At 43.6% G+C, this 26,015-nt stretch overlaps 1 protein-coding gene across 9 annotated transcripts; it reads right to left on the reverse strand.

Annotated features, from left to right (window-relative positions):
- Positions 1-4,132: 4,132 nt before the first annotated feature.
- Positions 4,133-22,602, reverse strand: GPR160 (G protein-coupled receptor 160). Of its 9 annotated transcripts, none has more exons than XM_030574581.1 (4): positions 22,385-22,602; positions 8,151-8,201; positions 6,197-6,304; positions 4,133-5,561 (listed from the first exon to the last, which is right to left on the reverse strand). In XM_030574581.1, the coding sequence occupies exon 4, from the start codon at positions 5,505-5,507 to the stop codon at positions 4,500-4,502; it is 1,008 nt and encodes a 335-aa protein (XP_030430441.1). In that variant the 5' UTR covers positions 5,508-5,561; positions 6,197-6,304; positions 8,151-8,201; positions 22,385-22,602; the 3' UTR covers positions 4,133-4,499. The 9 variants fall into 9 exon arrangements, with proteins under 9 accessions (XP_030430441.1, XP_030430445.1, XP_030430446.1 ...); XM_030574585.1 differs by lacking the exon at positions 22,385-22,602 and adding an exon at positions 21,156-21,452; XM_030574586.1 differs by lacking the exon at positions 22,385-22,602 and adding an exon at positions 20,846-20,868.
- Positions 22,603-26,015: the final 3,413 nt, after the last annotated feature.

The following is a 26,015-nucleotide window of genomic DNA, read 5'->3' on the forward strand; positions in this document are numbered from 1 at the left end:
GAGGCCTAATCAGCACGAGTAGAGCAGAATAATTACTTCTCATGGCTTGCTTACAATACTCCTGCTAATACATCCCAGAATGATGTTTGCTTTTTTTGCAACAGCATTACACTGTTGACTCATATTAGCTTGTGATCCACTATGACCCCTATATCCCTTTCCACAGTACTCCTTCCTAGGCAGTCATTTCCCATTTTGTATGTGTGCAACTGATTGTTCCTTCCTAAGTGGAGTACTTTGCATTTGTCCTTATTGAATTTCATCCTATTTACTTCAGTACATTTTTCCGGTTTGTCCGGATCATTTTGAATTTTAATCCTATCCTCCAAAGCACTTGCAACCCCTTCCAGCTTGGTATCGTCCGTAAACTTTGTAAGTGTACTCTCTATGCTATTATCTAAATCATTGATGAAAATATTGAACAGAACTGGACCCAGAACCAATCCCTGCAGGACCCCACTCATTATGCCCTTCCAGCATGACTGTGAACCACAGATAACTACTCTCTGGGAACAATTTTTCAACCAGTTATGCATCCACCTTATAGTAGCTCCATCTAAGTTGTATTTGAGGTCATGAAAGACAGTATCAAAAGCCTTACTAAAGTCAAGATATACTGCATTTACTGCTTCCCCCCTATCCACAAGGCTTTTTTCCCTGTCAAAGAAAGCTATCCAGTTGGTTTGATCCAATTTGTTCTTGACAAATCCATGCTATTATTTTATCACCTTATCTTCTAGGTGTTTGAAAATTGATTGCTTAATTATTTGCTCCATTATCTTTCCAGGTACAGAAGTTAAGCTGACTGGTCTGTAATTCTCCGGGTTGTCCTTATTTCCCTTTTTTATAGATGGGCACTATATTTGCCTTTATCCAGTCTTCTGGAATGTCTCCAGTATTACTTTTCTGGAATGTTTTCCAGTATCACTTTTCCAACAGGTATCTGTGGTAGTTTAAAGTTCCCCAATATTACTAGGTCTTGTGTTTTTGGATATTTCTGTTTATTCTAGAAATTCCTCATCCACCCCCTCTTCCAGATTTAGACCCCTATCATGGTGTCACTCCTATTTTCTCCCCCTTTTACCTTAACCCAGAAACTTTAAGGTGGTCTGCCTCTCACCTTCTGTATCTCAGAACAAGTGTACATATTCTTGATGTATAATGCGACACCTCCTTCAGTTTTATCCTGCCTGACCTTCCTGAACAAGCTATACCCCTGTTTACCAACATTCCCCTCATGAGATGTACCCCACCAATGTGTGATGGCAAACAAGTCATAATTTAGATTATGCACTAAAACTTTCAGGGCTTGTCTACATCAGAAAGTTGCAGCGCTGGTGAGGGAGTTACAGCGCTGCAACTTTGAAGGTGTACACATCTGCAGGGCATCACCAGCGCTGCAACTCCCTGTTTGCAGCGCTGGCCGTACTCCCGTTTTGTCTCGGGTGTAGAGGATCCAGCGCTGGTGATCCAGCGCTGGTAATCCAATGTAAACACTTACCAGCGCTTTTCTTGACCTCCGTGGAAGGAGGAAGCCTCTGGTAATCAAGCTGGTCTCCTTCCCTGCGGTTTGCTGGGTGGCTCCGGGAACGCGAGAGCAAACCGTGGCGAAGCTGGTCTCCTTTCCCGGTTTGCTCTCGCGTTCCCGGAACCCCGAGCAAGCAGGTCTCCTTCCCTGCGGTTTGCTGGGTGGCTCCAGGAACGCGAGAGCAAACCGCGGCGAAGCTGGTCTCCTTTCCCGGTTTGCTCTCGCGTTCCCGGAACCCCGAGCAAGCAGGTCTCCTTCCCTGCGGTTTGCTGGGTGGCTCCGGGAACGCGAGAGCAAACCGCGGCGAAGCGGGTCTCCTTTCCCGGTTTGCTCTCTAGTTCCCGGAGCCCCGAGCAAGCAGGTCTCCTTCCCTGCGGTTTGCTGGGTGGCTCCGGGAACGCAAGAGCAAACCGCGGCGAAGCGGGTCTCCTTTCCCGGTTTGCTCTCGCGTTCCCGGAACCCCCCTTGAAGCCGCCCAACAGCGCTGCTGTGTGGCCACATCTAACACCACTTGCAGCGCTGGTTGCTGTAAGTGTGGCCACTCTGCAGCGCTGGCCCTATACAGCTGTACTAATACAGCTGTAACAACCAGCGCTGCAAAATTTTAGATGTAGACATGGCCTCAGTTCTTCCTGTTTGTTCCCTATACTCCTTGCATTTGTGTATATACATCTAAGATGTAGAGCAGATTCCTTCACTTAATTCCATCCTGTTGCTTATACAACTCTATAGTAATTTACATTCCTTCTCACTAGCTTGGTGAGTCACTGTTGTCAAAGTTAGACTCAGGACTCAGTTTGTCAGACCACTCTGTTTTATTAGCACAGCGCTCTGCTAATAACACCCAGATAATGTGAGCACCATGCAAGACACAAACTATCTTATTTATACAGATAAAAGGGTGAGAACTTAACAACAAGATAACAAAGGAAACAGAATCTGATAAGTTTACCTGGGCTAGACGTGCATATCTGATTTCCTTACTATTACTGATCTTCTGTTAATGTTTCACCATTAGCTTAAGTGGACTCATTGTTTATGCCTAATGTTTCTTTTCCTGACACCTGTATTTCAACATTTCTTATTTCTGCTTAAAGGTACATACAACATTTCTGTAATCCATTATTTTTACAATATAATTCATTCTTTCACACCATGGAAAGATGCTCTTCCCCTTCTTAGCTGGACCCCATCTTTTCCCAGCACTCCTCCTTCCCAGAACAGTATCCCACACATACCTACTGTGCATGTAAAGGACAAGCGGAATAAGTTTATGTCAACTCCACTCACCAGTACAAAGAAGCAGTGTTGTCCAGTGAGTTGAGCACTAGACTGAGAGTCAGGACACCAGTGGCCAGATCTTCAGCTCTGACAATTTACATTAGGTAAGTATCTGCTATGCCATTGGTCTACCTACTGTGTCACTATAACCAAGTCACTTCTCTTTCTTCCTTTGTCCATGAAGTCTATTTGGATGATGTTCTTCATAGTGTTTGTAGAGTGCCTGGAACAATCACCATTGGTATCATTAAGCACTACTATCGTATAGTGGTGAATCATGTGTTTTATCCACTGACCACTATTTTGTTTTTATTAATGTTCTGTGAAGATATTCCATTTATCTTTTCTCACTGGCCACCTAATTACTTAAGCAACACAATGTGCAGAAGAATATTTTTTCTGCTAAAGCTCCTATTTTATCCATTGATTCTTTCTGGAGACTTACATACAGCTGCCGATCTTTCACACCAACCATATGCATTTTGATACGTCATTCTTTCACATTTTTTATACTATCAGCAGTTTAATTTATTTGTACCAAATAACTGTATGGAAAACAAGATAACGTTTGACATTAAAGTAAATTTTTATATTTATTTGCCCACTAAGGAAAGCCACTGCATTCTGATGTTACTGGTAAAGTTACTGCAACGCTAAATATGGAATGTAAAGACTGAAATGAAGTAACACAAATAAATAACGCTTCTACAGTGCAAATTGTATGATGAGAATGTATAAGTTAGTGCTTACAAAAAGTTTAAATTGTCACACTTAATGTCACCCTGGTAATTGTGCATCTTATTGGTCTTTCTTTTTTTGTGTATGCAGTGTAGTTGTGGCTATGTCAGTCTCAGAATATTAGAGAGACAAGGTGGGCGAGATAATATATTTTATTGGACCATCTTCTGTTGGTGAGAGAGACAAGCTTTTGAGCCACACAGAGCTCTTCTTCAGGTCTGTGTGAGTCGAAAGCTTGTCTCTCACCAACAGAAGTTGGTCCAATAAAAGATATTACCTCACCTACCTTTCCTTTTTTGTAGACAGTTTTAAACATAGTTTATATGATATTTACTTTCTGGAGGGAGAAGGTAGTAAAAGTTATATCCATTCCTTTTAGACAGTTTCTCTTTCCTTAAGCAAAGAGGGAAACTTCAATTTTTAATAGGAAATAGTAAAACCTTTTTAGAACTGATGATAAATTATAAAGGAGGTGTTTAAAGCTAAAACATTTGACAATTAATAATACTTGTACATAGCTGTAGAAGTCTCAAGGTTAGCTAAAGATTTTACTCCTCTTTTCTTTTTTTCAAGTTCATGCATCAGACAATCTCAACTTTGTTTATTAGCATTTAATGTTAAAATCAGGCAGTTTTTTGCAGAAGTACTGGACATTTTTATTTATCTGTTTTCAACTATATTTTGAATATATAACACATTCCATTAAAATATTTTGTGCAGTAAGCACCCATTTTTATTTGAAGTCTAGCTTGGAAAACAGTTCAGTATTCCACACTATAGTGCAATATTCCATTATACATTGGAGAATTTTGGTGAATTTTTCTTCATATTGTAGTTTGAGGAATTTCCTTGTATAATCCATTTACATGTGTTCACAGAGGACATCAAAATAGCATAGTCAGACACCTCTGATACACAGCTCTTATTTGTATCTTTTTCACACAGCAGTTCATTAACAGATGATTACTGTGCCTGGCTTTTCAGCTTGCTCTGTATTTTGATTGTTAAATGGGATGAAGCAGAATTTCCAGCTGACAAATGGATCTGCAGACCACATCCCCGCTGTCAATTGAATGTCATGACACCTAAACCAGTATGCTGTTGCGATTAGAAAGCTGTTTATGAAGTATAGCCAGGGGACATTCATCTCCATGTAGGCTGGAATCTGAGCACCAAGCAACAAGATGATCATCTGAAGGAAAACAAAAGGTGTCCAAGTGCCAAGAAAGCAGATGAGGAGTCTTGTCAAAAGCTGCTTTTTACGGACAGTGCAATCACAGTCAGATGCATATGAAAAGATTAAAACAGTCACACTTGTAAAGGAAATAATCCGGACAGACCGCACCATAGTTACAACTTCCGACCAACAAATCACCAGAGCCACACCTATAACAAATAGGATGGCTAATGATAGCCGGTAGCTCTGAACACTGATATAGAAAGGGCATGTAAAAAAGTGGTTCTGTATTTCTAATTCAGCAGAAACAGCTGGAACTTTCAGAATATAAAAGAGGACTGAAATCCACATAAAAATCACAGCAAGTATATAAAGTAGTCTTTGACCTATGCTAACAGGTTTAGGGGTTTGAGCTATAGTCATGTAATAATCCAGAACAGACACGAGACAAACTGGGTAATGCAAGACACCATACATAAGGGAAATTATCTGAGTGAACAGACAAATGTGGTACTTGGTAAATCTCACACCCCAAACTGCAAAGTCCTCAAAATAGGAGATGAAAGCTATATTCACCAGAAGTGTGAAGTCAAGGAGTGCCAGTGAAATACAGAAATATCCCATAAAACTTTGTTTTACATCCCATCTTCTAACTCCCAACATGAAGAGATTGAGCGACACTTTTCCAAGCATAATCAGGAGCAGCATACAGCTAGCTTCAAGAGGTTGATTGAGTTGGCTGTAATAGTGAAGGGAACAATTTGCACAAGACATGGCAGCCATTCTTCAAGGATAAGAGCCAGCAAAATAAATCTTACAGGACACAGTTGTTCATACCTGAAAAGAGAGTTAATGACAGTCTTGGAATGTATATTAACTGATTACTGTTGTAACTCTCCAGCCAATCATAACTTCCCCTCTGGAAGGGATGTTACGAGCCACTTGACTTTCAATGGTCCCTTGAAATGTGTTACCCACTTATGCTAAACAATCTGTTCCACCTTATATTTAGCTGTGACGCTCTTAGTACATTTCCCAGACCGGAAGAAGAGCTCTGTGTAATCTCAAAACTTCTCTCACCAATAGAAATTGATCCAAAAAGAGATATTACCTGACCCACCTTGTCTCTCTAATTTCCTAGGACAAACACAGCTACAACCACACTGCATACTATCATAACTCCGTTGTCAGTCGAGCAGTTATAAAATTCCTACTTGAATTTTCACAAGTCTTTGATTGTGAATAAAGCTTAAATGAAAGACCATTTTACTGACAGCAAGTTCCTTTATCTTCTGTACATGTTCTTAGTTTTGGGAATTAAAAGATCTGTCATCTGAAGTAATTTAAATTTTATTTTTACTGAGCAATTTCACTATTTGTTTTCCATTTGGATTTTTTGGGTTTCTTTTTATAACTCGTTTGCATACATTCATTTCTATACAAAGTGAGCCTGGGATGGCTGCTTCACCTACATCGGCATGGTAACATCCTCATGCTTAGGCTGTCCTCTGGAAGAAGTCATTTAGCTCTCCTCCATTGTTCCTAGATAATCAGGATGTGGTAAGATCAACTGTCCTTATCTGTGTGTTTAAAGAAGTGAATAAGAGTAAATGAATTAGATTGCCACCTAATATAATTTAAAAAATCTGCTTCCTAATCCCACAAAGCCAATAATTATCACTTTTTCATTTTTTTTTTAAAAGTGGCTCTCTCTCCTCACCCAGTCTTCTACAAAGAAGCCACTACAACCCTGTGAGTGATGTCTGCTCGCTTGCTTTCTCCTCTGCCTGCCTCTTGGAGAAAATAGGGTGTGGGGTGCTTTAAGCCACAGTTTCCCCAGGAGTAGCTCCTCCTGATCTGCCGAGGAAGCCTTGCAGATTGAAGCAGCCTGAGTCTAGAGCACTCTGAGACTCTTGTGCACAGAGGCATGTGTAGTATGGCAGTACCAGTTGTAGTTAAGGTGGAGTTAAGTTTTGCACTTTCAGCCAATGTTCAACTATTTTGTTACATATGAAGAACAGAGCGTATCCTTCCCTAAATTACAGTACTTTGAATATAGAATTAATTTTCTGAAAATTTACAAGTAAATCCATTAATTAGGTTAAGTAATCAAAAGTGGGTCCTTTAAAAAAAATTAGCATTGGGTGTCAGACTTTTTGTGTCTAATGGTTTCAGAACAGAGTTAAGACACTTCAAACAATTAAAACTCCAATTTTGTGCATTGGCTACATCTGAAGAATTTTGGGGAGGATTAATGGTAACTTTTTGACATTATTCTTCATAAGTCTCTCCTTCAGCAGAGACGGACGAATAATGTTCCACTATAGAGAATTCTACAAAGAATTGCCTTCTTTCAAAATGGCAGCCATCTCCTCCTCTTGTTCACTATGAGACTAAAGCCACCCACTGTCCTCAAGGGTGTCAGTGTCCACCATCACTTTGAGGGAATCCTGGTTTCATTTTTGTTGGGGACAGTTGGAGGCTGTGGCCATTTTGAAAACTGGCATTTTCCCATGTTAAAAAACTGAGGCAGCAAAGGTGGGCATATATTAGTGCCAAATTGTGTGTGCCATATTCACATGAGTGAGGTTCCAATTCAACTCCCACTGATTTCAATTAATTTTGAATTGGACTTTTTAGTTGAATTAGCTTCAGTAATACTCACTTGAGTAAGGTAAGTAGGATTTGGCCTTTAAAAACAGTGGTTCGATTTCCTTAGAGAACTTGTATGCTACCAGTTCCATAGTTAAACTCATCTTTAAACATATCTTTCTCAGCTTTTACACAAAAATTAAATACCACTTTACCAAGATTGTTTTATATTCTCCCTATTGTAACTAATCTAATCCCATTCTTCATCCTATGTAGGATCCCATCAGGGGTGAAAGTAACTTAAAGGACTTACCGGTAAGCCGGAGTCCTGAGAAAGGGGCGGGACCTTTAGAGCCCCAGGCCCTTTAAATCACTGCCAGAGCTACTAGCTTCAGAGCTTGGAGCCCTGGCCGGCAATTTAAAGGTCCCAGGGCTCCAGCCGCTGCTACCACCTCGGGCCCTTTAAATTGCCACCTGAGCCCTGCTGCTGGAGCCCTGGGGTAGCAGCAGTGGGGCTCCAGCAGTAATTTAAAGGGCCAGGGGTTCCCAGCCATCGCTACCACAGCGGGGCCCCAGATCCTTTAAATTGCCGCCAAAGCCCCGGCGGTCCTAGCCACTTCTGCTGGCAGCGGGGCTCCAGTGGGAATTTAAAGGGCCCGAGGCTCCAGCTGCTGCTGGGAGCCCTGGGCCCTTTAAATTGCTGCCTGGGGCGTACCGGCTTACTTTCATCTCTGGATCCCATTAATTTGTCATGGTTTTTAGATACTGTGATATGCAGTCTTCTAACTTAATCCTGAATTACTAAATTGCAATAGGGGGTTATAAATACTGTACCATCATTATTAAAGAGCCTCCTGTTTCTTGAAAGCATGCTCCATAGTTGCCCTGTGAGAGAAAGAACATAAGTTGTCTTTTCATTCAGTAAGAATGATCAGTTTGCATTTTTCCAGAAATAAGAAAATCTTTACAGTCTCTTATACTGCGAATGTAACACGTATAATTATCTTAATATAATTTCATATATCAAATCTAGGCATTTTCATGAAACATTTTCATTCATCTTCCCTACACTTTACCCTTCTCTCTTCTTCCTTATCCCAATAGTCCCCTCAGAGGTTGTTTCTTCAGTTCTCAATTTTTTTTCAGCTGCCACAGACCAACTTCTGCTTCCAACATTCTATTTTTAACAAGTTGAAAAATTTATTGTCCAAAACAAATTTTTTTCCAGGGGAGTTGAAAAACTTTTTACCTGCCAAGACTTTAGTCAGTGTAACATGTTCCTCTTGCAAAACTCATCTGTCTGTCAGTACTTTCACCTGCTTCAGGTAAAAAAGCGCTGCAAGCTTTCACCCTGCGTTAGCATGGTGTGATCAGCTGTTGCAGGGGAAAACCCCAGAACTCAGGCCATGGCTATTAAGGTAGATAAAGAATTATTCTTCCATTTTCTCTTTTATACCTGCTTTATTTATATTTAAATCTCCATCCACATTTTGGTACCATTTTGCATAAATAGACAACATATGTGAACTATGTGTAATTTAAATACTGCTCTCAATAGGAAGAGAAGACAGGGTTATCTGGAGCTTGAATTTTACTATGTCTCCCACTTTAGTGATAGCTAGTGGATATATACCTCAGGTTAGAAGGTGGCCCTAAGGCTTTCAATATACTATACACACATTTATACTATACTTTTAAAAATAATTGTACATTTGAAAGCATATTGTCAAGTTCAGGACACATTTAACCTGGTTACACTTGGACAGATCTTTCCATGTTTAATCAAACAGCAGTGAAAATACTTTACAGATGAACTGAAAATCTGCCAAATCAGGAGGCAAAAAAAGGTCCAATCTTAATAAATGGCTCTTAATTTTGTTTGCACCATCACCTGCACCTATAAATGTTGTTTGCATGCGCAAATTTAGTCACTGGTGCATACAAGTGATAGTGTTTTCAGAACTGCATGCACAAAATTAGGAGGGCTGGGTCTATTGAAAAATTTACCCTTCAGATCAAAATTTTCAGTGATGAGTGCTTAAACTTATGCTCTAAAGCCATGCTTCGGCACCTAAGTATAACTCTCCTGATTTTCAGAAATGTTCATTAGGGCTGTCAAATGATTTTTTAAAAATTGCAATTAATCACAAGATTAAAAATTAATCGCACTGTTAAACAGAATACCAATTTAAATTTATTATATTTTTCTACATTGTCAAATATATTGATTTCAATTACAACGCAGAATACAAAGTGTACAGTGCTCACTTTGTTTCATTACAGATATTTGCACTGTAAAAAGATAGTGCAAGTTGAAGCATGAAGGGGCATATGAATACCTTGCAACACCAGCAACAACAGTGTAATACGAACACCTACTCTCGCTTTCAAGTGATGTAAATAAGCGGGCAGCATTCTCTCTCGTAATATAACAAGCTTATCTGTCTTAGCAATTGGCTGAACTAGAAAAAGGACTGACTGGACTTGTAGGCTCTAAATTTTTACATTGTTTTGTTTTTGAGTGCATTCGTGAGAAAAAAAATTCTACATTTGTAAATTGCACCTTCACGATAAAAAGACTGCACTACTGTACTTGTATGAGGTCAATTTGAAAAAAAACTTTTTGGTTTTTACAGTGCAAATATTTGTAATAATAGTATAAAGTGAGCATTGTATACTTTGTATTCTGTGTTGTAATTGAAATTACTATTTGAAAATGTAGAAAATATCCAAAAAATGTATCATAAATTTAAATTGGTATTCTATTATTGCTAACAGTGTGATTAAATCTGGGATTAACCATGACTACTGTTTAATCTAGTTAATTTGAGTTAACCCCCATTAATTGACAGCACTATTTATTACCCATAAGTCTCACTGAAGTCACTGGGAACTTCAGTTGCTCAGCTGTTTTAAACTACACACGCAGCATATTGCTTTTGATTCTAGAATTATGATTCTGCTGCAGTCTGTCTTTTGAACTTCCCTTCCTATTCCTCTGCTCTCTGAGTACCAGTTTCTTCCTGTTTGGCCACTGTTGTTGCAAGAGGTTTTTTGCTGAAGTTCATGTTATCTGGAATAGATCTATAACTTCACCCCATGAATTTTTCCACCTCTTTTCTAATCTCATCTGGTAGCATTGTTAGCTTCCTTTCACTGTACAGCTCCTTTTGCTTTTGGCTTTAACTCAATTTACTGTGTGCAACATGGCCCACATTTTCAAAAGTGCACATCATGCAAGAGTTCACTCTGTAATTGTGTACTGGCTGTTGCATGTGCACAAGTCAGCAGGGGCAGCTCCATGCACCAGCACGCCAAGCACGTGCTTAGGACGGCAAGCCAGTGGGGGCACTCTGTCGGTTGCCACAAGGGCGGCAGGCAGACTGCCTTCAGCGGCTTGCCTGCGGAGGGTCCGCTGGTCCCACAGCTTCGGCGGACCCTCCGCAGGCAAGCCGTTGAAGGCAACCTGCCTGCTGTGCTTGGGGTGGCAAAATGCCTAGAGCCGCCTCTGCAAGTCAGGCAGGAGCAATTTTGTGTAGGCAAAGAACATTATACAATATAAATTAAAGCACTTATGAATGGATGAAAAATAATGTGTACTATTCTGCATACATCAATTCTCCTACCTGCTGAACATGTGAGGAAGGACCTGTGGTCAATCAGCATCAAAGGGGTTAGTGGTATTAACTCCTGAACAATAATACCAGAGTCTTCTATTCAAAGAGAGAGACCTTTTGCCCATAACCCATGCCCCAAATGTTGTTGCTGTCATTTTCAACTATCCAGCTACTAGTTAAGTACTGTCAGCATTTCTATTATAAACAACTATTTTCAAAAGGCCTAAAAAGTTCACTGAGGGGTGAAACTCAATTCATGTAGTCATAACATTTTGTTTTCATAGAATCACAGAATATTAGGCTTGGAAGGGACCTCAGGAGGTCATCTAGCCCAGCCCTCTGCTCAAAGCAGGACTAATCCCCAACTAAATCATCCCAGCCAGGGCTTTGTCAAGCCTGACCTTAAAAACCTCTAAGGAAGGAGATTCCACCACCTTCCTAGTGAAAAAGTTTTCCCTAATATCCAACCTAAATCTCCCCCACTGCAACTTGAGATCATTACTCATTGTTCTGTCATCTAATACCACTAAGAACAGTCTAAATCCATCCTTTTTAGAACCCCCTTTCAGGTAGTTGAAAGGCTAAAAGCAGCTATCAAATCCCCTGATTCTTCTCTTCTGCAGACTAAACAATCCCCCAGTTCCCTCAGCCTCTCCTCGTAAGTCACATGCTCCGGCCCCCTGATCATTTTTGCTGCCCTCTGCTGGACTCTCTCCAATTTTTCCACATCCTTCTTGTAGTGTGGGGCCCAAAACTGGACACAGTACTCCAGATGAGGACTCACCAATGCCAAATAGAGGGAAATGATCACGTCCCTCGATCTGCTGGCAACACAAATGCCTTTAGCCTTCTTGGCAACAGGGGCACACTGTTGACTCATATCCAGCCTCTTATACATTGTAACCCCAAGGCCCTTTTCTGCAGAAATGCTGCCTAGCCACTCGGTCCCCATTCTGTAGCAATGCATGGGATTCTTCCATCCTAAGTGAAATATTCTGCACTCGTCCTTGTTGAACCTCATCAGATTTCTTTTGGCCCAACGCTCTAATTTGTCTAGGTCCCTCTGTATCCTATCCCTACCCTCCAGAGTATCTACCACTTCTCCCAGTTTAGTGTCATCTGCAAACTTGCTAAGGTGCAATCCACGCCATCCTCCAGATCATTAATGAAGATATTGAACAAAACTGGCCCCAGGACTAACCCTTGGGGCACTCCACTTGATACTGGCTGCCAACTAGATATGGGGCCATTAATCACTACCCACTGAGCCTGATTATCTAGCCAGCTTTCTATCCACCTTACAGTCCATTCATCCAGCCCACACTTCTTTAACTTGCTGACAAGAATACTGTGAGAGTCTGTATCAAAAACTTTGCTAAAGTCAAGAAATAACATATCCACTGCTTTCCCCTCATCCACAGAGCCAGTTATCTAGTCATAGAAGGCAATTAGGTTAGTCAGGCATACCAGTGTAGGTTAAGAAAAAAGAGAGGTTAAAAGAAAGAACAGGACAAGAAAAAAGAAAAAATAGAGCCCTCTTTGCAAAGAGCAAAGATAGACAGCACATGGTTGAGTCAGAGAGAGAGAATTCTCACCTTTTAAGTCTTTCTGTCCCTGGTTCAGACCCCCTCACACTTGTTATCACCGCCTTTGGATCAACCCAATTAGAGGTTGTTTTACAGCAGCATCATAGAATTCACTTTCCTGAACCAATCCTAGAGTCCCAAGATTTTAAACAATAGCCAACTCCCTCCTTTCCCTTCCCCTTCTCTCTCCCCCCTCCCTTTTAACTAACTGTTTTATTCTTATCTAAAGAAACAGACCCCCAGCATTTTCCCACCATGTAGCCCTTTTACAGAGAAGTTTTTATAAAAGTTAAAACGATAAGCTTTTAGTAACACACAATTTTTAACAGTTTTTCCCCTAGGTTTTAGACTAACATCGGTTATATATTTAGTAAGCACAATGCGACGCTGCAGCCAGAGGCGGCTCCAGGCCCCAGCACGCCAAGTGCGTGCCTAGGTGGCATGCAGCGGGGGGCGCTCTGCCGGTCGCCAGGAGAGCGGCAGGCAGGCAGCCTTAGTCGCCATGCGTGCGGAGGGTCCTCTGGTCCTGTGGCTCTGGTGGACCTCCCGCAGACGTGCTTGTGGAGAGTCTGCTGGTCCCGTGGCTCCACCGAAGCCGCGGGACCAGCGGACCCTCCGCAGGCATGCCTGCAGGAGGTCCACCGGAGCCGCAGGACCAGCAACCGGAAGAGCGCTCCCTGCAGCATGACACCATGCATGGGGCATCGAAATGTCTAGAACTGCCCCTGGCTGCAGCAAAGCTCCTGTTAGCAAAGCAGCCTCTGTGAGTCAGTGGATCACAGAGAAGGAGTTTGCTTCTTTACCTGCTTTTTAATAAGGACTTTGCATCTTTACCTGCTTTTTAACAAACACATGTTAAAGTCACATTAAGTTTTGCAAAGGGATAATGACTTGAAAAGACAAACCTAAAACACATCCCCTTTGTATGTGTTGTAATAAAAAAAGAGCAGGCAGAAGCACCCTAGGTTTAAAACCCCAGGTTTTTAGTAAGACAGTTTATAAACCCCTTATTTTGTAAATCATTGAATTAGAAAGAAGATTGCTTGTTTCCCGACTGTTTAACAAATAGAGGTGAAAGTTATATTAAGGCTTTTAAGGGAATAAACACGCATAAATGAAGACACATTTCTTTATTTAACCCCCTTGGCATAAGTGTTCCAATGAAAAAGAGCAAGCAGAGGGATTTTTATAAAAGTTAAAACCATAAGCTTTTAGTAACAAACAATTTTTTAAAGTTTTCCCCTAGGTTTTAAACTAAAGGCTTATTTTTTTAGTAAAAACAATGTGAAGCTGCAGCAAAGCGCCTGTTAGCAAAGCAGCCTCTGTGAGTCAGCGGATCAGAGATAAGAAGGCTGCTTCTTTCCCAAACTTTTTAACAAACACGAGTTAAAGTTCCATTAAGTTTTGCAAAGGTATAATGACTTGAAAGGATAAACCTATATGAAGACATAACCCTTTTTGTATATGTTGTAATAAAAAATTATGCAGAAGCACCCTAGGTTTAAAACCACAGGTTTTTAGTGACAGGCAGTTTATATTCCCCTTATTTTGTAAACCAGTGGATTAGAGAGAAGATTGCTTCTTCCCCCACTTTTTAACAAATAGAAGTGAAAGTTATATTAAGGCTTTTAAGGGAATAAACACTTGAAAAGACATACCTAAATGAAGACACATTTCTTTATTTAGCCCCCTTGACATAAGTGTTTCAATAAAAAAGAGCATGCAGAAGCACCCCAGGTTTAAAACGCCAGGTTTTTAGTAACAGACAGTTTATATACCCCTTATTTCATTAACCATTGGCTTAGAGAAAAGAGGTTTGTTTCTTTTCCCACTTTTTAACAAACAGAGGTGAAAGGCTTGGAAAGGAATAAACACTTGAAAAGACAAGCCTACCTGAAGACCCATACCTTCATTTAGTTCCTTATGCATAGGTGTTTCAATAACGTGTAAGCCTGCAGAAACAACCCAGGCTTAAAAACACAGAAAGCCTGTTTATAAAAGTTTTCCCCTAGGTTTTAGGCTAGCACTGGTCTTTTTTTTTTTTTTTTTTTTTTTTTTTTTTTTAAGTAAGGACAGAAGGCTTTTCCAGCAAAACAGCTGTCAGCAAAAACAACCTCTGTAAGCCAGCAGATCAGAGATAAGAAGGCTGCTTCTTTGCTTGCTTTTTAACAAATACAAGTGAAAGTTATATTAAGTTTTGTAAAGGAACAAACACTTTAAAAGACAAGCCTATATGAAGACATAGCCCTTTATTTAACATTTTTCAATGCACGTTTCAATTAAAAAAAAGAGAGCATGCAGAAAACCCGCCAGAGTGAAAACCACAGAATCTTAGTAACAGCTAGTTTATATTCCCCTTATTTTGTAATCCAGTGGATTAGAGAGAAATTTATTTTCCTCCCCACTTTTTTTAACAAATTTATGTGAAAGTTATAGTAAGCTTTTATTTTCCTAGGGCTTTTAGATTTAAGTGTGATTTTTGTTGTTGTTGTTGCATTATTAGAATATTTTTAAATGTTTGCAACCCATGTGCTGAGACACAGGTACAAGCTCCTGTGTTTGTTTTGGGTTCATAGATTTTATTAAAATAATACAACACAGGCTGGAGTTTTTTTAACATTTTAAAAACAGATAAGATTAATTAGGCTAGCCAGTGCTTCATGCACTATAGTCTGCCTTAGCAAGGCTCTAGGGGTCACTCCTTCAGTTTCCTTGTTTTTGACACAGACTTTTTTCCTAACTTTTTAAACGCTGTTAAAGTTTTAAAAAATGGCAAGATTGCATTGAAAGATACTTTATGAAAGTTATAACAAGTATTTTATTCCATTTACTGATTGTAAATGACAAAAACCATCGCTTTGTGACTGCATAAAGCTTAGAGATAGTCTATCTGAAGACTTCCCTCACCCCTTGACTTTCCCCCATACTTTTAACACTTGCTTAACGTACAGTGTTTCGTTATATAAAGGTTTTTAACATTTAACATGAAAATACAGAATTGACTGAGATGTAATACAACATGACCTTTTAAAAGGATATCCTGTATGCAGTGAGGCCTATTTGAAACATTATGTTTTTTTAAAGTTTATTATGAAAAAGCAGTATTGCCTGAAAAGAAGGCCCCCTCTTAAGGATATTTTGTAAAAGAACTAAAAAGGCTTAAGATACTAGCCTGTTCTTTTAAAAATAGTGTTTTTAAAGTACCAAAACAACAACTGGGTAAGAATATGAAAACTGGCAATTGAGGGGAGTTTACACAAGTGTTTTAATAAAAAAAATAAAAAAAAAAAAAAACCAACCCAAGATTGCTTTTTAAAGTTTGGATTTATACAAAAAACACAAGAAAAAATAGCGTATGTAAAAAAAGTTAGCTCTTTTTTTACCAGAGATATGGAGCCTTCCTCACCCCCGCCCCACACACACACACACACACTTTTCTCTCCCCCGCTTTTTTTCTTCTTTCCTTGGAGCGAAGGACCTGCCGCCACCGCTTCATTCATTATTCGGCGGCAATAATAACCAAGAGGGACTCAGGGACCCGCCACCAAAGAGCCTGGAGCCATTAAACTCCCCGTAGAACTTCACTAAACTTCTACAAAATATCCCTAAGAGGGGGCCTTGTTTTGTTACAGCTCAGGCAATACTGCTTTTTCATAATAAACTTTAAAACAGGGTCCCCAACGTAGTGCCCGCGGGTGCCATGGCGCCCATGGGGGCATCTTAACGCACCCGCATCCTGGCCCCTGGGAGAGCACCCGCCGAAATGCAGCAGCGGCATTTTGGCAGGGACACTTCTCGATGACGATGCTTGTCACCGAAAAGTGATGTCATCAAGAGGCGTTGCTCCCGAATTTCGGTGGGGACGCCTCTCGATGACATCACTTGTCGACGGCAAGCGACATCATCGAGCGGCGTCACCACCGAGATTCGGCGGCATTTCGGCAGGTGCTCCACTGCCGCAGTGGTCCTTCAGCTGGCGCCTGCCAGCCAAAAAGGTTGGGGACCACTGCTTTAAAAAAACATAATGCTTCAAATAGGCCTCACTGCATACAGAATATCCTTTTAAAAGGTCGTGTTATGTTACATCTCAGTCAATTCTGTATTTTCATGTTAAATGTTAAAAACCTTTATATAATGAAACACTATGTTTAGCAAGTGTTAAAAGTATGGGGGAAAGTCAAAGGGTGAGGGTAGTCTTCAGATAGGCTCTCTCTAAGCTTCATGCAGTCACAAAGCGGTGTTTTTTGTCATTTACAATCAGTAAATGGAATAACATACTTGTTATAACTTTCATAAAGTATCTTTCAATGCAATCCTGCCATTTTTTTAAACTTTAACAGTGTTTAAAAAGTTAGGAAAAAAGTCTGTGTAAAAAAACAAGCAAACTGAAGGAGTGACCCCTAGAGCCTTGCTAAGGCAGACTATAGTGCATGAAGCACTGGCTAGCCTAATTAGTCTTATCTGTTTTTAAAATGTTAAAAAAGCTCCAGCTCCAGCCTGTGTTGTATTATTTTAATAAAATCTATGAACCCAAAACAAACACAGGAGCTTGTACCTTTGTCTCAGCACATGGGTTGCAAACGTAAAAACAAAAACATTCTAATAATGTCAAAAAAATGCATGGTGGTGAATGCTATCGAGAGGTATACTCCTCCCAGATCCTTCTCCTTCCTTTTTTAAAGATGGGCACTACATTAATCTTTTTCCAGTCATCCGGGACCTCCCGATTGCCATGAGCTTTAAAAGATAATGGCCAATGGCTCTGCAATCACATCCACCAACTCCTTTAGCACCCTTGGATGCAGAGCATCCGGTCCCATGTATTTGTGTTCATCCAGCTTTTTTAATTAGTCCTGAACCACTTCTTTCTCCACAGAGGGCTGGTCACCTCCTCCCTGTACTGTGCTGCCCAGTGCAGTAGCCTGGGAGCTGACCTTGTTCGTGAACACAGAGGCAAAAAAAGCATTGAGTACATTTAGCTTTTTCCATATCCTTTGTCACTGGGTTGCCTCCCCTATTCAGTAAGGAGCCACACTTTCCTTGACCACCTTGTTGCTAACATATCTGAAGGAATCCTTCACTTGTCTCCTACACTTTCCAAAAACTTCCTGGATTGTCTGTGCACTGCTGTATTGCTCTCCCAGCAGATATCATGATGATTGAAGTCCCCCATGAGAACCAGGGCCTGTGATCTAGTAACTTCCGTTACTTGCCTGAAGAAAGTCTCGTCCACGTCATCCCCCTGGGTCTGGTGGTCTATAGCAGACTCCCACTATGACATCACTCGTGTTGCTCACACTTCTAAACTTAATCCAGAGACTCACAGGTTTTTCTGCAGATTTATACTGGAGCTTTGAGCAGTCATACTGCTCTCTTACATACAATGCAACTCCCCCACCTTTTCTGCCCTGTCTGTCCTTTCTGAACCATTTATATCCATCCATCCATGACAGTACTCCAGTCATGTGAATTATCCCACCATGTCTCTGTTATTCCAATCACATCATAATTCATTGACTGTGCCAGGAATTCCAGTTCTTCCTGCTTGTTTCCCAAGCTTCTTGCATTTGTGTATAGGCAATTAAGATAACTCGCTGATCATCCTGCTTTCTCAGTATGAGGCAGAAGTCCTCCCCTCTTATGCTTGCCAAACACTTTAAAACAAACCTTACTGTATTATAACTGCCACCAAAACAACATTGTTTTTTAAGATATATTTGAGACAAGGAATGAAGGTTGCATTGAATAGGAAAGCTTAATATTTTCTTTTTCTTGGTCTTGGGGTATGTCTACATCTACAATTTTGCAGCGCTGGTTGTTACAGCTGTATTAGTACAGCTGTATAGGGCCAGCGCTGCAGAGTGGCCACACTTACAGCAACCAGCGCTGCAAGTGGTGTTAGATGTGGCCACACTGCAGCGCTGTTGGGCGGCTTCAAGGGGGGTTTGGGGAACGCGAGAGCAAACCGGGGAAGGAGACCTGCTTCCCCGTGGTTTGCTCTCGCGTTCCCCGAACCCCCCTGCAAACCGCAGGGAAGGAGACCTGCTTGCACGGGGGTTCGGGGAACGCGAGAGCAAACCGGGGAAGGAGACCAGCTTCGCCGCGGTTTGCTCTCGCGTTCCCCGAACCCCCCTGCAAACCGCAGGGAAGGAGACCTGCTTGCACGGGGGTTCGGGGAACGCGAGAGCAAACCGGGGAAGGAGACCAGCTTCGCCGCGATTTGCTCTCGCGTTCCCCGAACCCCCCTGCAAACCGGGGAAGGAGACCTGCTTGATTACCAGACGCTTCCTCAGGTATGCTGGGATACCTGCTTATTCCACGGAAGTCAAGAAAAGCGCTGGTAAGTGTCTACACTTGATTACCAGTGCTGGATCACCAGCGCTGGATCCTCTACACCCCAGACAAAACGGGAGTACGGCCAGCGCTGCAAACAGGGAGTTGCAGCGCTGGTGATGCCCTGCAGATGTGTACACCTCCTAAGTTGCAGCGCTGTAACCCCCTCACCAGCGCTGCAACTTTGTGATGTAGACAAGCCCTTGGAGTGAGAGCAATGGGTCAGAGAGACTGTTTAGGGAAGAAACAATGGGTGAACTAACCAACGCACAGGTAAGTGACTGGCCACAGAAAATCAACACTAGAACTGGGAGTAAAACCCTGGAGTTCCATTGCATACTCTGTTCTGACTGTTAAACACATTGCTTCTCTTAGAAATCACAGGTACTAGAAGATATTTCCATCTATAAGGTGTGGTCCAGCATAGATGCACAAGTGCAAAACAAAGTTTGTACTGCATCTATACTGTAGAGATAGACTTCAGTCTTCAGGGCTGCATCTACACAAACAAGATTTGTAGCTGTAATTCTGCAATAGCAGAAACTGTAGAATCAACAGGACTGCGGTGTTTTTACACAGAACTACACCTTCCACCAATGCGACAATTGGTGGAGCTGTACTAGTCGTGAATTAGATCTGCATTTACTAGGAAGATGCAGCCACATTTGGAGGAGAGGGGGAAGGAATCAGCATCAAAAGATTAGAGAGAAGTTAGAAACAACAGTGAGTTTCCTTGACCCTGTGTGTGTCTGCCTCTCTAATTCAGCCCAAAGGCAAAGAGCTTGGCTTGCCATCTTACCTTAATGCTCTGAGGCCCCATCTACACTACAAATAGAACTAAGTCAGGTGATAACATTACAGAACTGTTATAATTCATAGTATGAATCAAACTTGGCTATCAAACATGACTGAGCAAGGTTTTAGCCCAGTTATGGGGAAACAATTCCTTTTCACACTACCTAAATTAAGCTATGTTGTAGCCATGGACCAACCAAACTTTAGGTTTTGTAAAAATAATCTTTTTCAAAATATACTAGAAATGTTTCATTTTAAATTAAATATTAACAAATAGTCCCTTGAAGTGTGTGCCACCAAAGCAGATTACATATTTTACAAGTCCTAATGCAAAAACATCATTATAGTAAATTAAAACCTTGTAAACTTTCTATTGCCATGGACTCAGACATCCTTGATCAAGCCTAGAACCAGTATATGAAATAACAAGTCTATTTTCACATCTGTGCTGAAATACAAGCAAGAAAGAGCAGCAGAAGTGGTAAAAAATTAATATTTATAAAATTGCTTTTTACTAATCTAGCATATTAAAAATAAAATGGGTAAACAAATCTTTCTAAGTGTGATTTTTTAAAGCCAGATGCCCCTTAAACAACAAACCAAATTGGCTGTGTCTGAAAGTGCAGCCAGAGGATAATGGAGAGGGGCAAATTATCTGCTATTTTAGGAAAGAAATTTTTCTGGAGCAAATAACCAACATTATAAGAAAGGAGCCCAGACTGGAATGTGGAGGATTTGTCTGTATTCAGCATAACTGTGAGTTCTGAAACCCAAACAGGTTGCAGACGGGACAATATATTTATTTATCATACTATATGAGTGAACTGGACCAAAGTCTGGAGCTCAGAGCTGAGAATAGGAAACATTATTTTAATGGGCCTTTATACCATTGGGCTACCCATATACTGTGTTTCTTGATAATCCCATGTTACTTTAATAGCTAGGGGTCAGAAGTTATGCTCTGAAGTTCCCTAACCCCAGCATGTTGGCATCCTGCTCTCACAGCTAGTCAGCCTCATATCTGACCTAAACTTGAACTTTTAGTTCCCAGAACCACCACAAGCCTGAGTGTTGGTTGGGGGTTTGTTCTCTGCCTGGTGCCATTGTTTTCCCTCCTACTACCCAGCAATGCTTCTCCTCGCCAGGCTGCACCAGCCCCCGTGCTCATCCTCAGATGGGGGCTGATAGTCTCACACACCTGCTTTCTCCAAGCCAGGGGGATCAGAGAGCCCTCCTTCCACTTCCTCACAGAGAGGAGAGTTGGAGGTGAGGGGGGAGGGGAAGGGACAGTGGGCATCTCACACAAGGAGTGAGTTGAGATGTTGGTGGGAGGTAGGGGACATCTCCCACAGTGGGAAAATTGAGTTCTGGAGGGAAGGTGGCAGGTAGGGGGCATCCCCCATAGCAGGTGAGCTGAGGGCTGGGGCAGAGGTGCATGAAGGGGTTGGGGTCCTTCCTCATAGTGGGTGAGCTAAGGTCTGGGAACTGAGGAGAGAGGGGACATCTACCATAGAGGGTGAGTTGAAGTCCATGGCAGAGGTAGGAGACATCTCTTGCAGCTGGATGAGTTGAGTTCTGGGGGCGGAGGGGAAGGGGACATCTCTCACAGCAGCTGTACTAGGACCTGGGGGAAAGGGGCATCTCATGCTGGGTGAGCTGGGTTGTGGGGGGATAGAATTCTCTCACAGTAGATAAGCTGAGGTCTGTGGACAAAGAAGAGAGAAGAGCTGGCCACAGCAGGTTAGTTAGAGGGGGTATCTTCCTCAATGGGTGAGATGGGGTATCAGAGTGAGGGGGGAGGTCTTGCGATGGTAGGGGTCTCTCCCCACATGGGTGAGGTGGGGTCTTGGAGCAAGAGGGGAGGTCTCGGGGTGGGGTGGGATGGGTCTCTCCCCCGGTGGGTGAGGTGGGGTCCCACGGGGAGACAGGGTCTCCTGGTGGATGTGGTGGGGTCTTGGAGCGAGGGGGCAGGTTTTGGGGTGGGAGGGGTCTCTCCCCTGGCAGGTGAGGTAGGGTCTCAGAGCGAGGGGGAAGGTGTCAGGGTGGGATGGGTCTCTCCCCCGGTGGGTGAGGTGGGGTCCCAGGGTGAGACGGGGTCTCCTGGTGGATGAGGTGGGGTCTTGGAGCGGGGGGCAGGTTTTGGGGTGGGAGGGGTCTCTCCCCTGGCAGGTGAGGTAGGGTCTCAGAGCGAGGGGGAAGGTGTCAGGGTGGGATGGGTCTCTCCCCCGGTGGGTGAGGTGGGGTCCCAGGGTGAGACGGGGTCTCCTGGTGGATGAGGTGGGGTCTTGGAGCGAGGGGGCAGGTTTTGGGGTGGGAGGGGTCTCTCCCCTGGCAGGTGAGGTAGGGTCTCAGAGCGAGGGGGAAGGTGTCAGGGTGGGATGGGTCTGTCCCCCGGTGGGTGAGGTGGGGTCCCGGGGTGAGACAGGGTCCCCTGCTGGGTGAGGTGGGGTCTCAGGGCGGGAAGGTCTTTCCTCTGGCAGGTGAGGCAGGGTCCTGGGGCAAGGTCTCAGGGCGAGGGGGATCTCTCCTCAGGCGGGCGAGGCGGGCTCTTGGGGCGAGGGTCTCTCCCCCGGCGGGTGATGCGGGGGCGGGGGGGGTCTCACCCCAGGCGGGGTCTCGGGCTCTCCCGCAGCCGGCCGGGGCAGGGAACGCAGACGGGCTGCCCAAGGCTGGGAGGGGCGGTTTGTGCCGGTGGGGGGAAGCCCCTGCTCGCTGAGCTCGGAGGAACCAAACTCACCTGCAGACGCTGCCTCCTCGCCGGGCAGCCCGGGAGAAGTGGCTCGCTGCGCCCCAGCCTCCTTCCCCTCAGCCCCGCACGGGGCTGCCGCGCAGCTCCCCGGTCGGCGCTGTCCCGTGCCGCTCTGGCCACGCGCGCGGAGGGCTCGGGGCTGCTCCTCCAGCTTCCCTGGGGGGGGCCGCTGCGGCTGACCGGGTCCCCCCGGGCCCCGCCCTGGGAAGTGAGACGGGCCTGGCGGAGGAGCAGCCGCCCACAGGGAGGTGACTGCTGGTGCGGAACAGCGCACACAGCACTGCCCTGCCTAGCACCCGCGGCGCTGGGCGGGCCCGCACAACAGGCTGGGGCTGGCGAGAACTGGGTGTAGCCGAACCGCAGGGCCCCTGGCTCCGCACGCCCCCTGCACCCGGGGCGGGGATGAGACCCATTACACGCCGTTCCCTAGCTAGCAGCAGTCCTGCCGGCCGGCCGGCGTCAACAGCGTGGGGGCCCAGACTGGAAAGATAGTTTGCTTAGTTTCTCCCCTCCCCAGGGCCCCGTGCTGGGAAAACAGGCGCCCAACTTCCTCACACTTAGGGGGACCAGATGTCCCGATTTTATTGGGACAGTCCCGATATTTGGGACTTTTTTTTAATATGGGCCCCTATTACCCCCACCCTGTCCCGATTTTTCACACTTGCTATCTAGTCACCCTACCACTGTTGTGCACGTCTTCAGGTCCCAGGAGCAGCAAAGGGCCAGCAAGCGCCAAAGGTCAGAGCATAGAGGTGTTTGGGTACATGGCTCTGGGCTGTCCTATTTCTAGTCATAGACTCCTAGACATGTAGGGCTGGCCGGACCTGCAGAAGTCATCAATAGAATTAGCTAAACCTCGACCAACCTTGCTCTGGGTCTTGTCCAACCTGCTCTTAAAAACTCCAGTGATGGCGATTCCGCAACCTTCGGTGGAAGCCTGTTCTAGAGCTTAACTACCCTTGTAGTGGTGACCCCTCTCTCCGATGCCCAGCCAGGGCCATTAGAGCAGTGGCAATAAGTACACGCAGGGAGGCAGAGGGTGGAGTTCATGGAGCTGCAGTCTTTTTGGGGAGACCCTAAGCCATTGCTGAAGCTACTGGGCTGGGAGGAGAAGATTGTGAAGGGAGCCTGATGGAGGTATTATTGTATAGATTGAAGTTAGAGACTGGGGACTGTGTTTGTGCTCCCTGAGTGGGAGATGGGAACCAAGCACTCCTACCCCTGGTCTAGGGCAGTGTTTCCAAAAAGGTTGGTCCTAACCCACCAGTGGATTGCAGAAGGCACTAGGTCTGCACAGGTCACAGGCCCAGTGAGGAGGAGAGAACTGGGAGGGGAGGGGAGTTTTAGAATAAGACTGCTCTGCACTCACCCCACAGCAGTTGCTCCAGTCCTGAGGTCTAAGTCCTGCTCCCCACTCCAGGTACTACAACCTGAAGCACAAGGTTACACTACTGCCCCTCTGTGATGATGAAGGGGCAAACAGGCCACATTTGAGTGAGTGCTGCTGTGGGATGAGCTCACTTTCTCCCCCCACTTCTCTTCCCCACATACAGGGGCCTCCCCTCTGTGGTGGGCTGGGGTTAGGGTTGCAGTGCTGAGTCACAGGGTGCTGTTGTGCATGGTGGATGCTCCCTTGACAGGATAAGGAGCAAGAGTAGGCAAAGGAGGCTGACCTATGATTTTGGGCCACCATTATGAATTTGGACCCTGGTTGGGCCACAATAAAAGACAAAATGCAGGTGAGGGGTAGCCTTAGTAAAAAGTTTGGGAACCAGTGGGCTAGGGGTCAGTCATGGGGCCCATGAATTGTCAAGTCCAAGTGAAATCAGCAACCTACAGCATCAGGCTCCAGGAATTTTAAAGTTTGGAATATGGAGTGTACATGTTTTGTTTTGAAATGATTTTGTTGGAGTTTAAATATTTAGTGTGCTGTTATATTCCTTTTCTAGGCATTCAGCTGATAGAGAAGATATTTCCAGGTGAATGTGGATACTATTTCCTACTGGGTTACAGTGATCCTTAGCTTGCATAGTGCAGGCAACTTGCCAGCATTTGTCAGTGAAACATGTTGATACTCAAACAGTGAGGGATGAGGATGTTGGTCCAGGAAAAGATTTATTTTATAAATTGATCCATAGAATTAAAAAGATGAAGCTACAAATACTGCTTACGGGTAAAAAACTGGCACCAGAGCCCGGCTCTTGCTCTCGCAGTGTAAGCAAAAAAATTGTCATAAGTAGGGTGGGGTAAATCACCAGGAAACATAAAGCCAGTGTAGCAGCTCAAGTCCCATTGCTTCTTTCCAGCATAAAGCATGTAGCCAGAAAGTCGTTAGGACTGGCCAATCCCTGGCAGCCACAATAGCCCCGTGGTAGCTCTCTGTAGTTCCTCAAAAACAGACTAGCAGCTCCACAATTACAAATCTCTAATTGCTCAGCTTAGGCATCTGCACATCTTGAATTTATTATCAGAAACATGTCTGCAGAATAAGTGCAGTCTGCTCTAGGTCAACTGTATCCATTAGCCTTAATCTAATCTCATTGTCAACACTTTAGGAAGCATTCTATAATCCAGATGTTAGAATTGTATGATTTTCAGATGGTTGAGTGTTTCTCTTGAAACAAAAATATTCCAACTTGAAATGGTAAATAAACACTGTAGTAAGAGTAGATGAATGTGCAAGAAACAATGTTGATGTTTTCAATGCAAAATTTTGTAATGCCATAAACATGGGAAAGACAATTCTCAGTGGTCCTTGCCATGTTGCTAAAGCTGCTTCCTATCCTGAAAGTGTAATTACTGAAGCACAGTAGGAACCTGATCCAAAGTCCATTAAAGGCAATGAAAAGAGACCAATTTAAAACCCCACAGTGATTGATCAAAGTGGAGGACATACCCCTTATAAAATATTAGTGCCTGGAGCCCATAATAGGTGCTTTTTAAAATAAGTTGCCATAAATAAAGTCTTGTATACAGTGGGTATGGCCAATGGATCTGCTTAGTGATTAACAATTAATCTGCCTGCTCAAACCCAAGCGCCTGTGTGGCAACTGGGCTTACTGGTACATGAGGTGATTATCCCATTCATGGGCTCTCCACATCCCCCTGCCCTCAGCACACGGGAACCTGTGGCAGCTCGACTGCCAGGGACTTCTGTTCCTACAGCGTGTTGGGTAGGAATTGTAACTAAATCTAACTGAAGATTTCCAGAATGCATAACACTGGTTCCCACCCTATATATTTGGACCAAGATGATCATGAGGTTGTCATTCTTGTGTAGTCAATGGGAATTAGAGCCATGGAGAAGAGGGCAGGATCGGGCCCTGAGTCTATTCCCCATTACAGAGTAAAGCCTCTGAATACTTGACAAAGTCAACCTTTTTGCACCATGTTTCCACACTTAAGACTGATTAAAAAACCAGGAAACAAATTTGGACATTCTACTTAGTGTCCTGGTTACAATGGCATTAAATTATTAACATTACTTAGTGCTTTTATAGAATGTTTTCATATCCATAGAACAGCTCAAATGTTATCTAAGCTCATAACCATATTTGTTCTTTCCTAGGAGAACGTCTTATCGAGCTGGTAACCCCTTACATGTAACAATACTGTGTAT

This window comes from Gopherus evgoodei, chromosome 9 (assembly GCF_007399415.2).
Source record: "Gopherus evgoodei ecotype Sinaloan lineage chromosome 9, rGopEvg1_v1.p, whole genome shotgun sequence".
NCBI classification, from domain to species: Eukaryota; Metazoa; Chordata; order Testudines; family Testudinidae; genus Gopherus; species Gopherus evgoodei.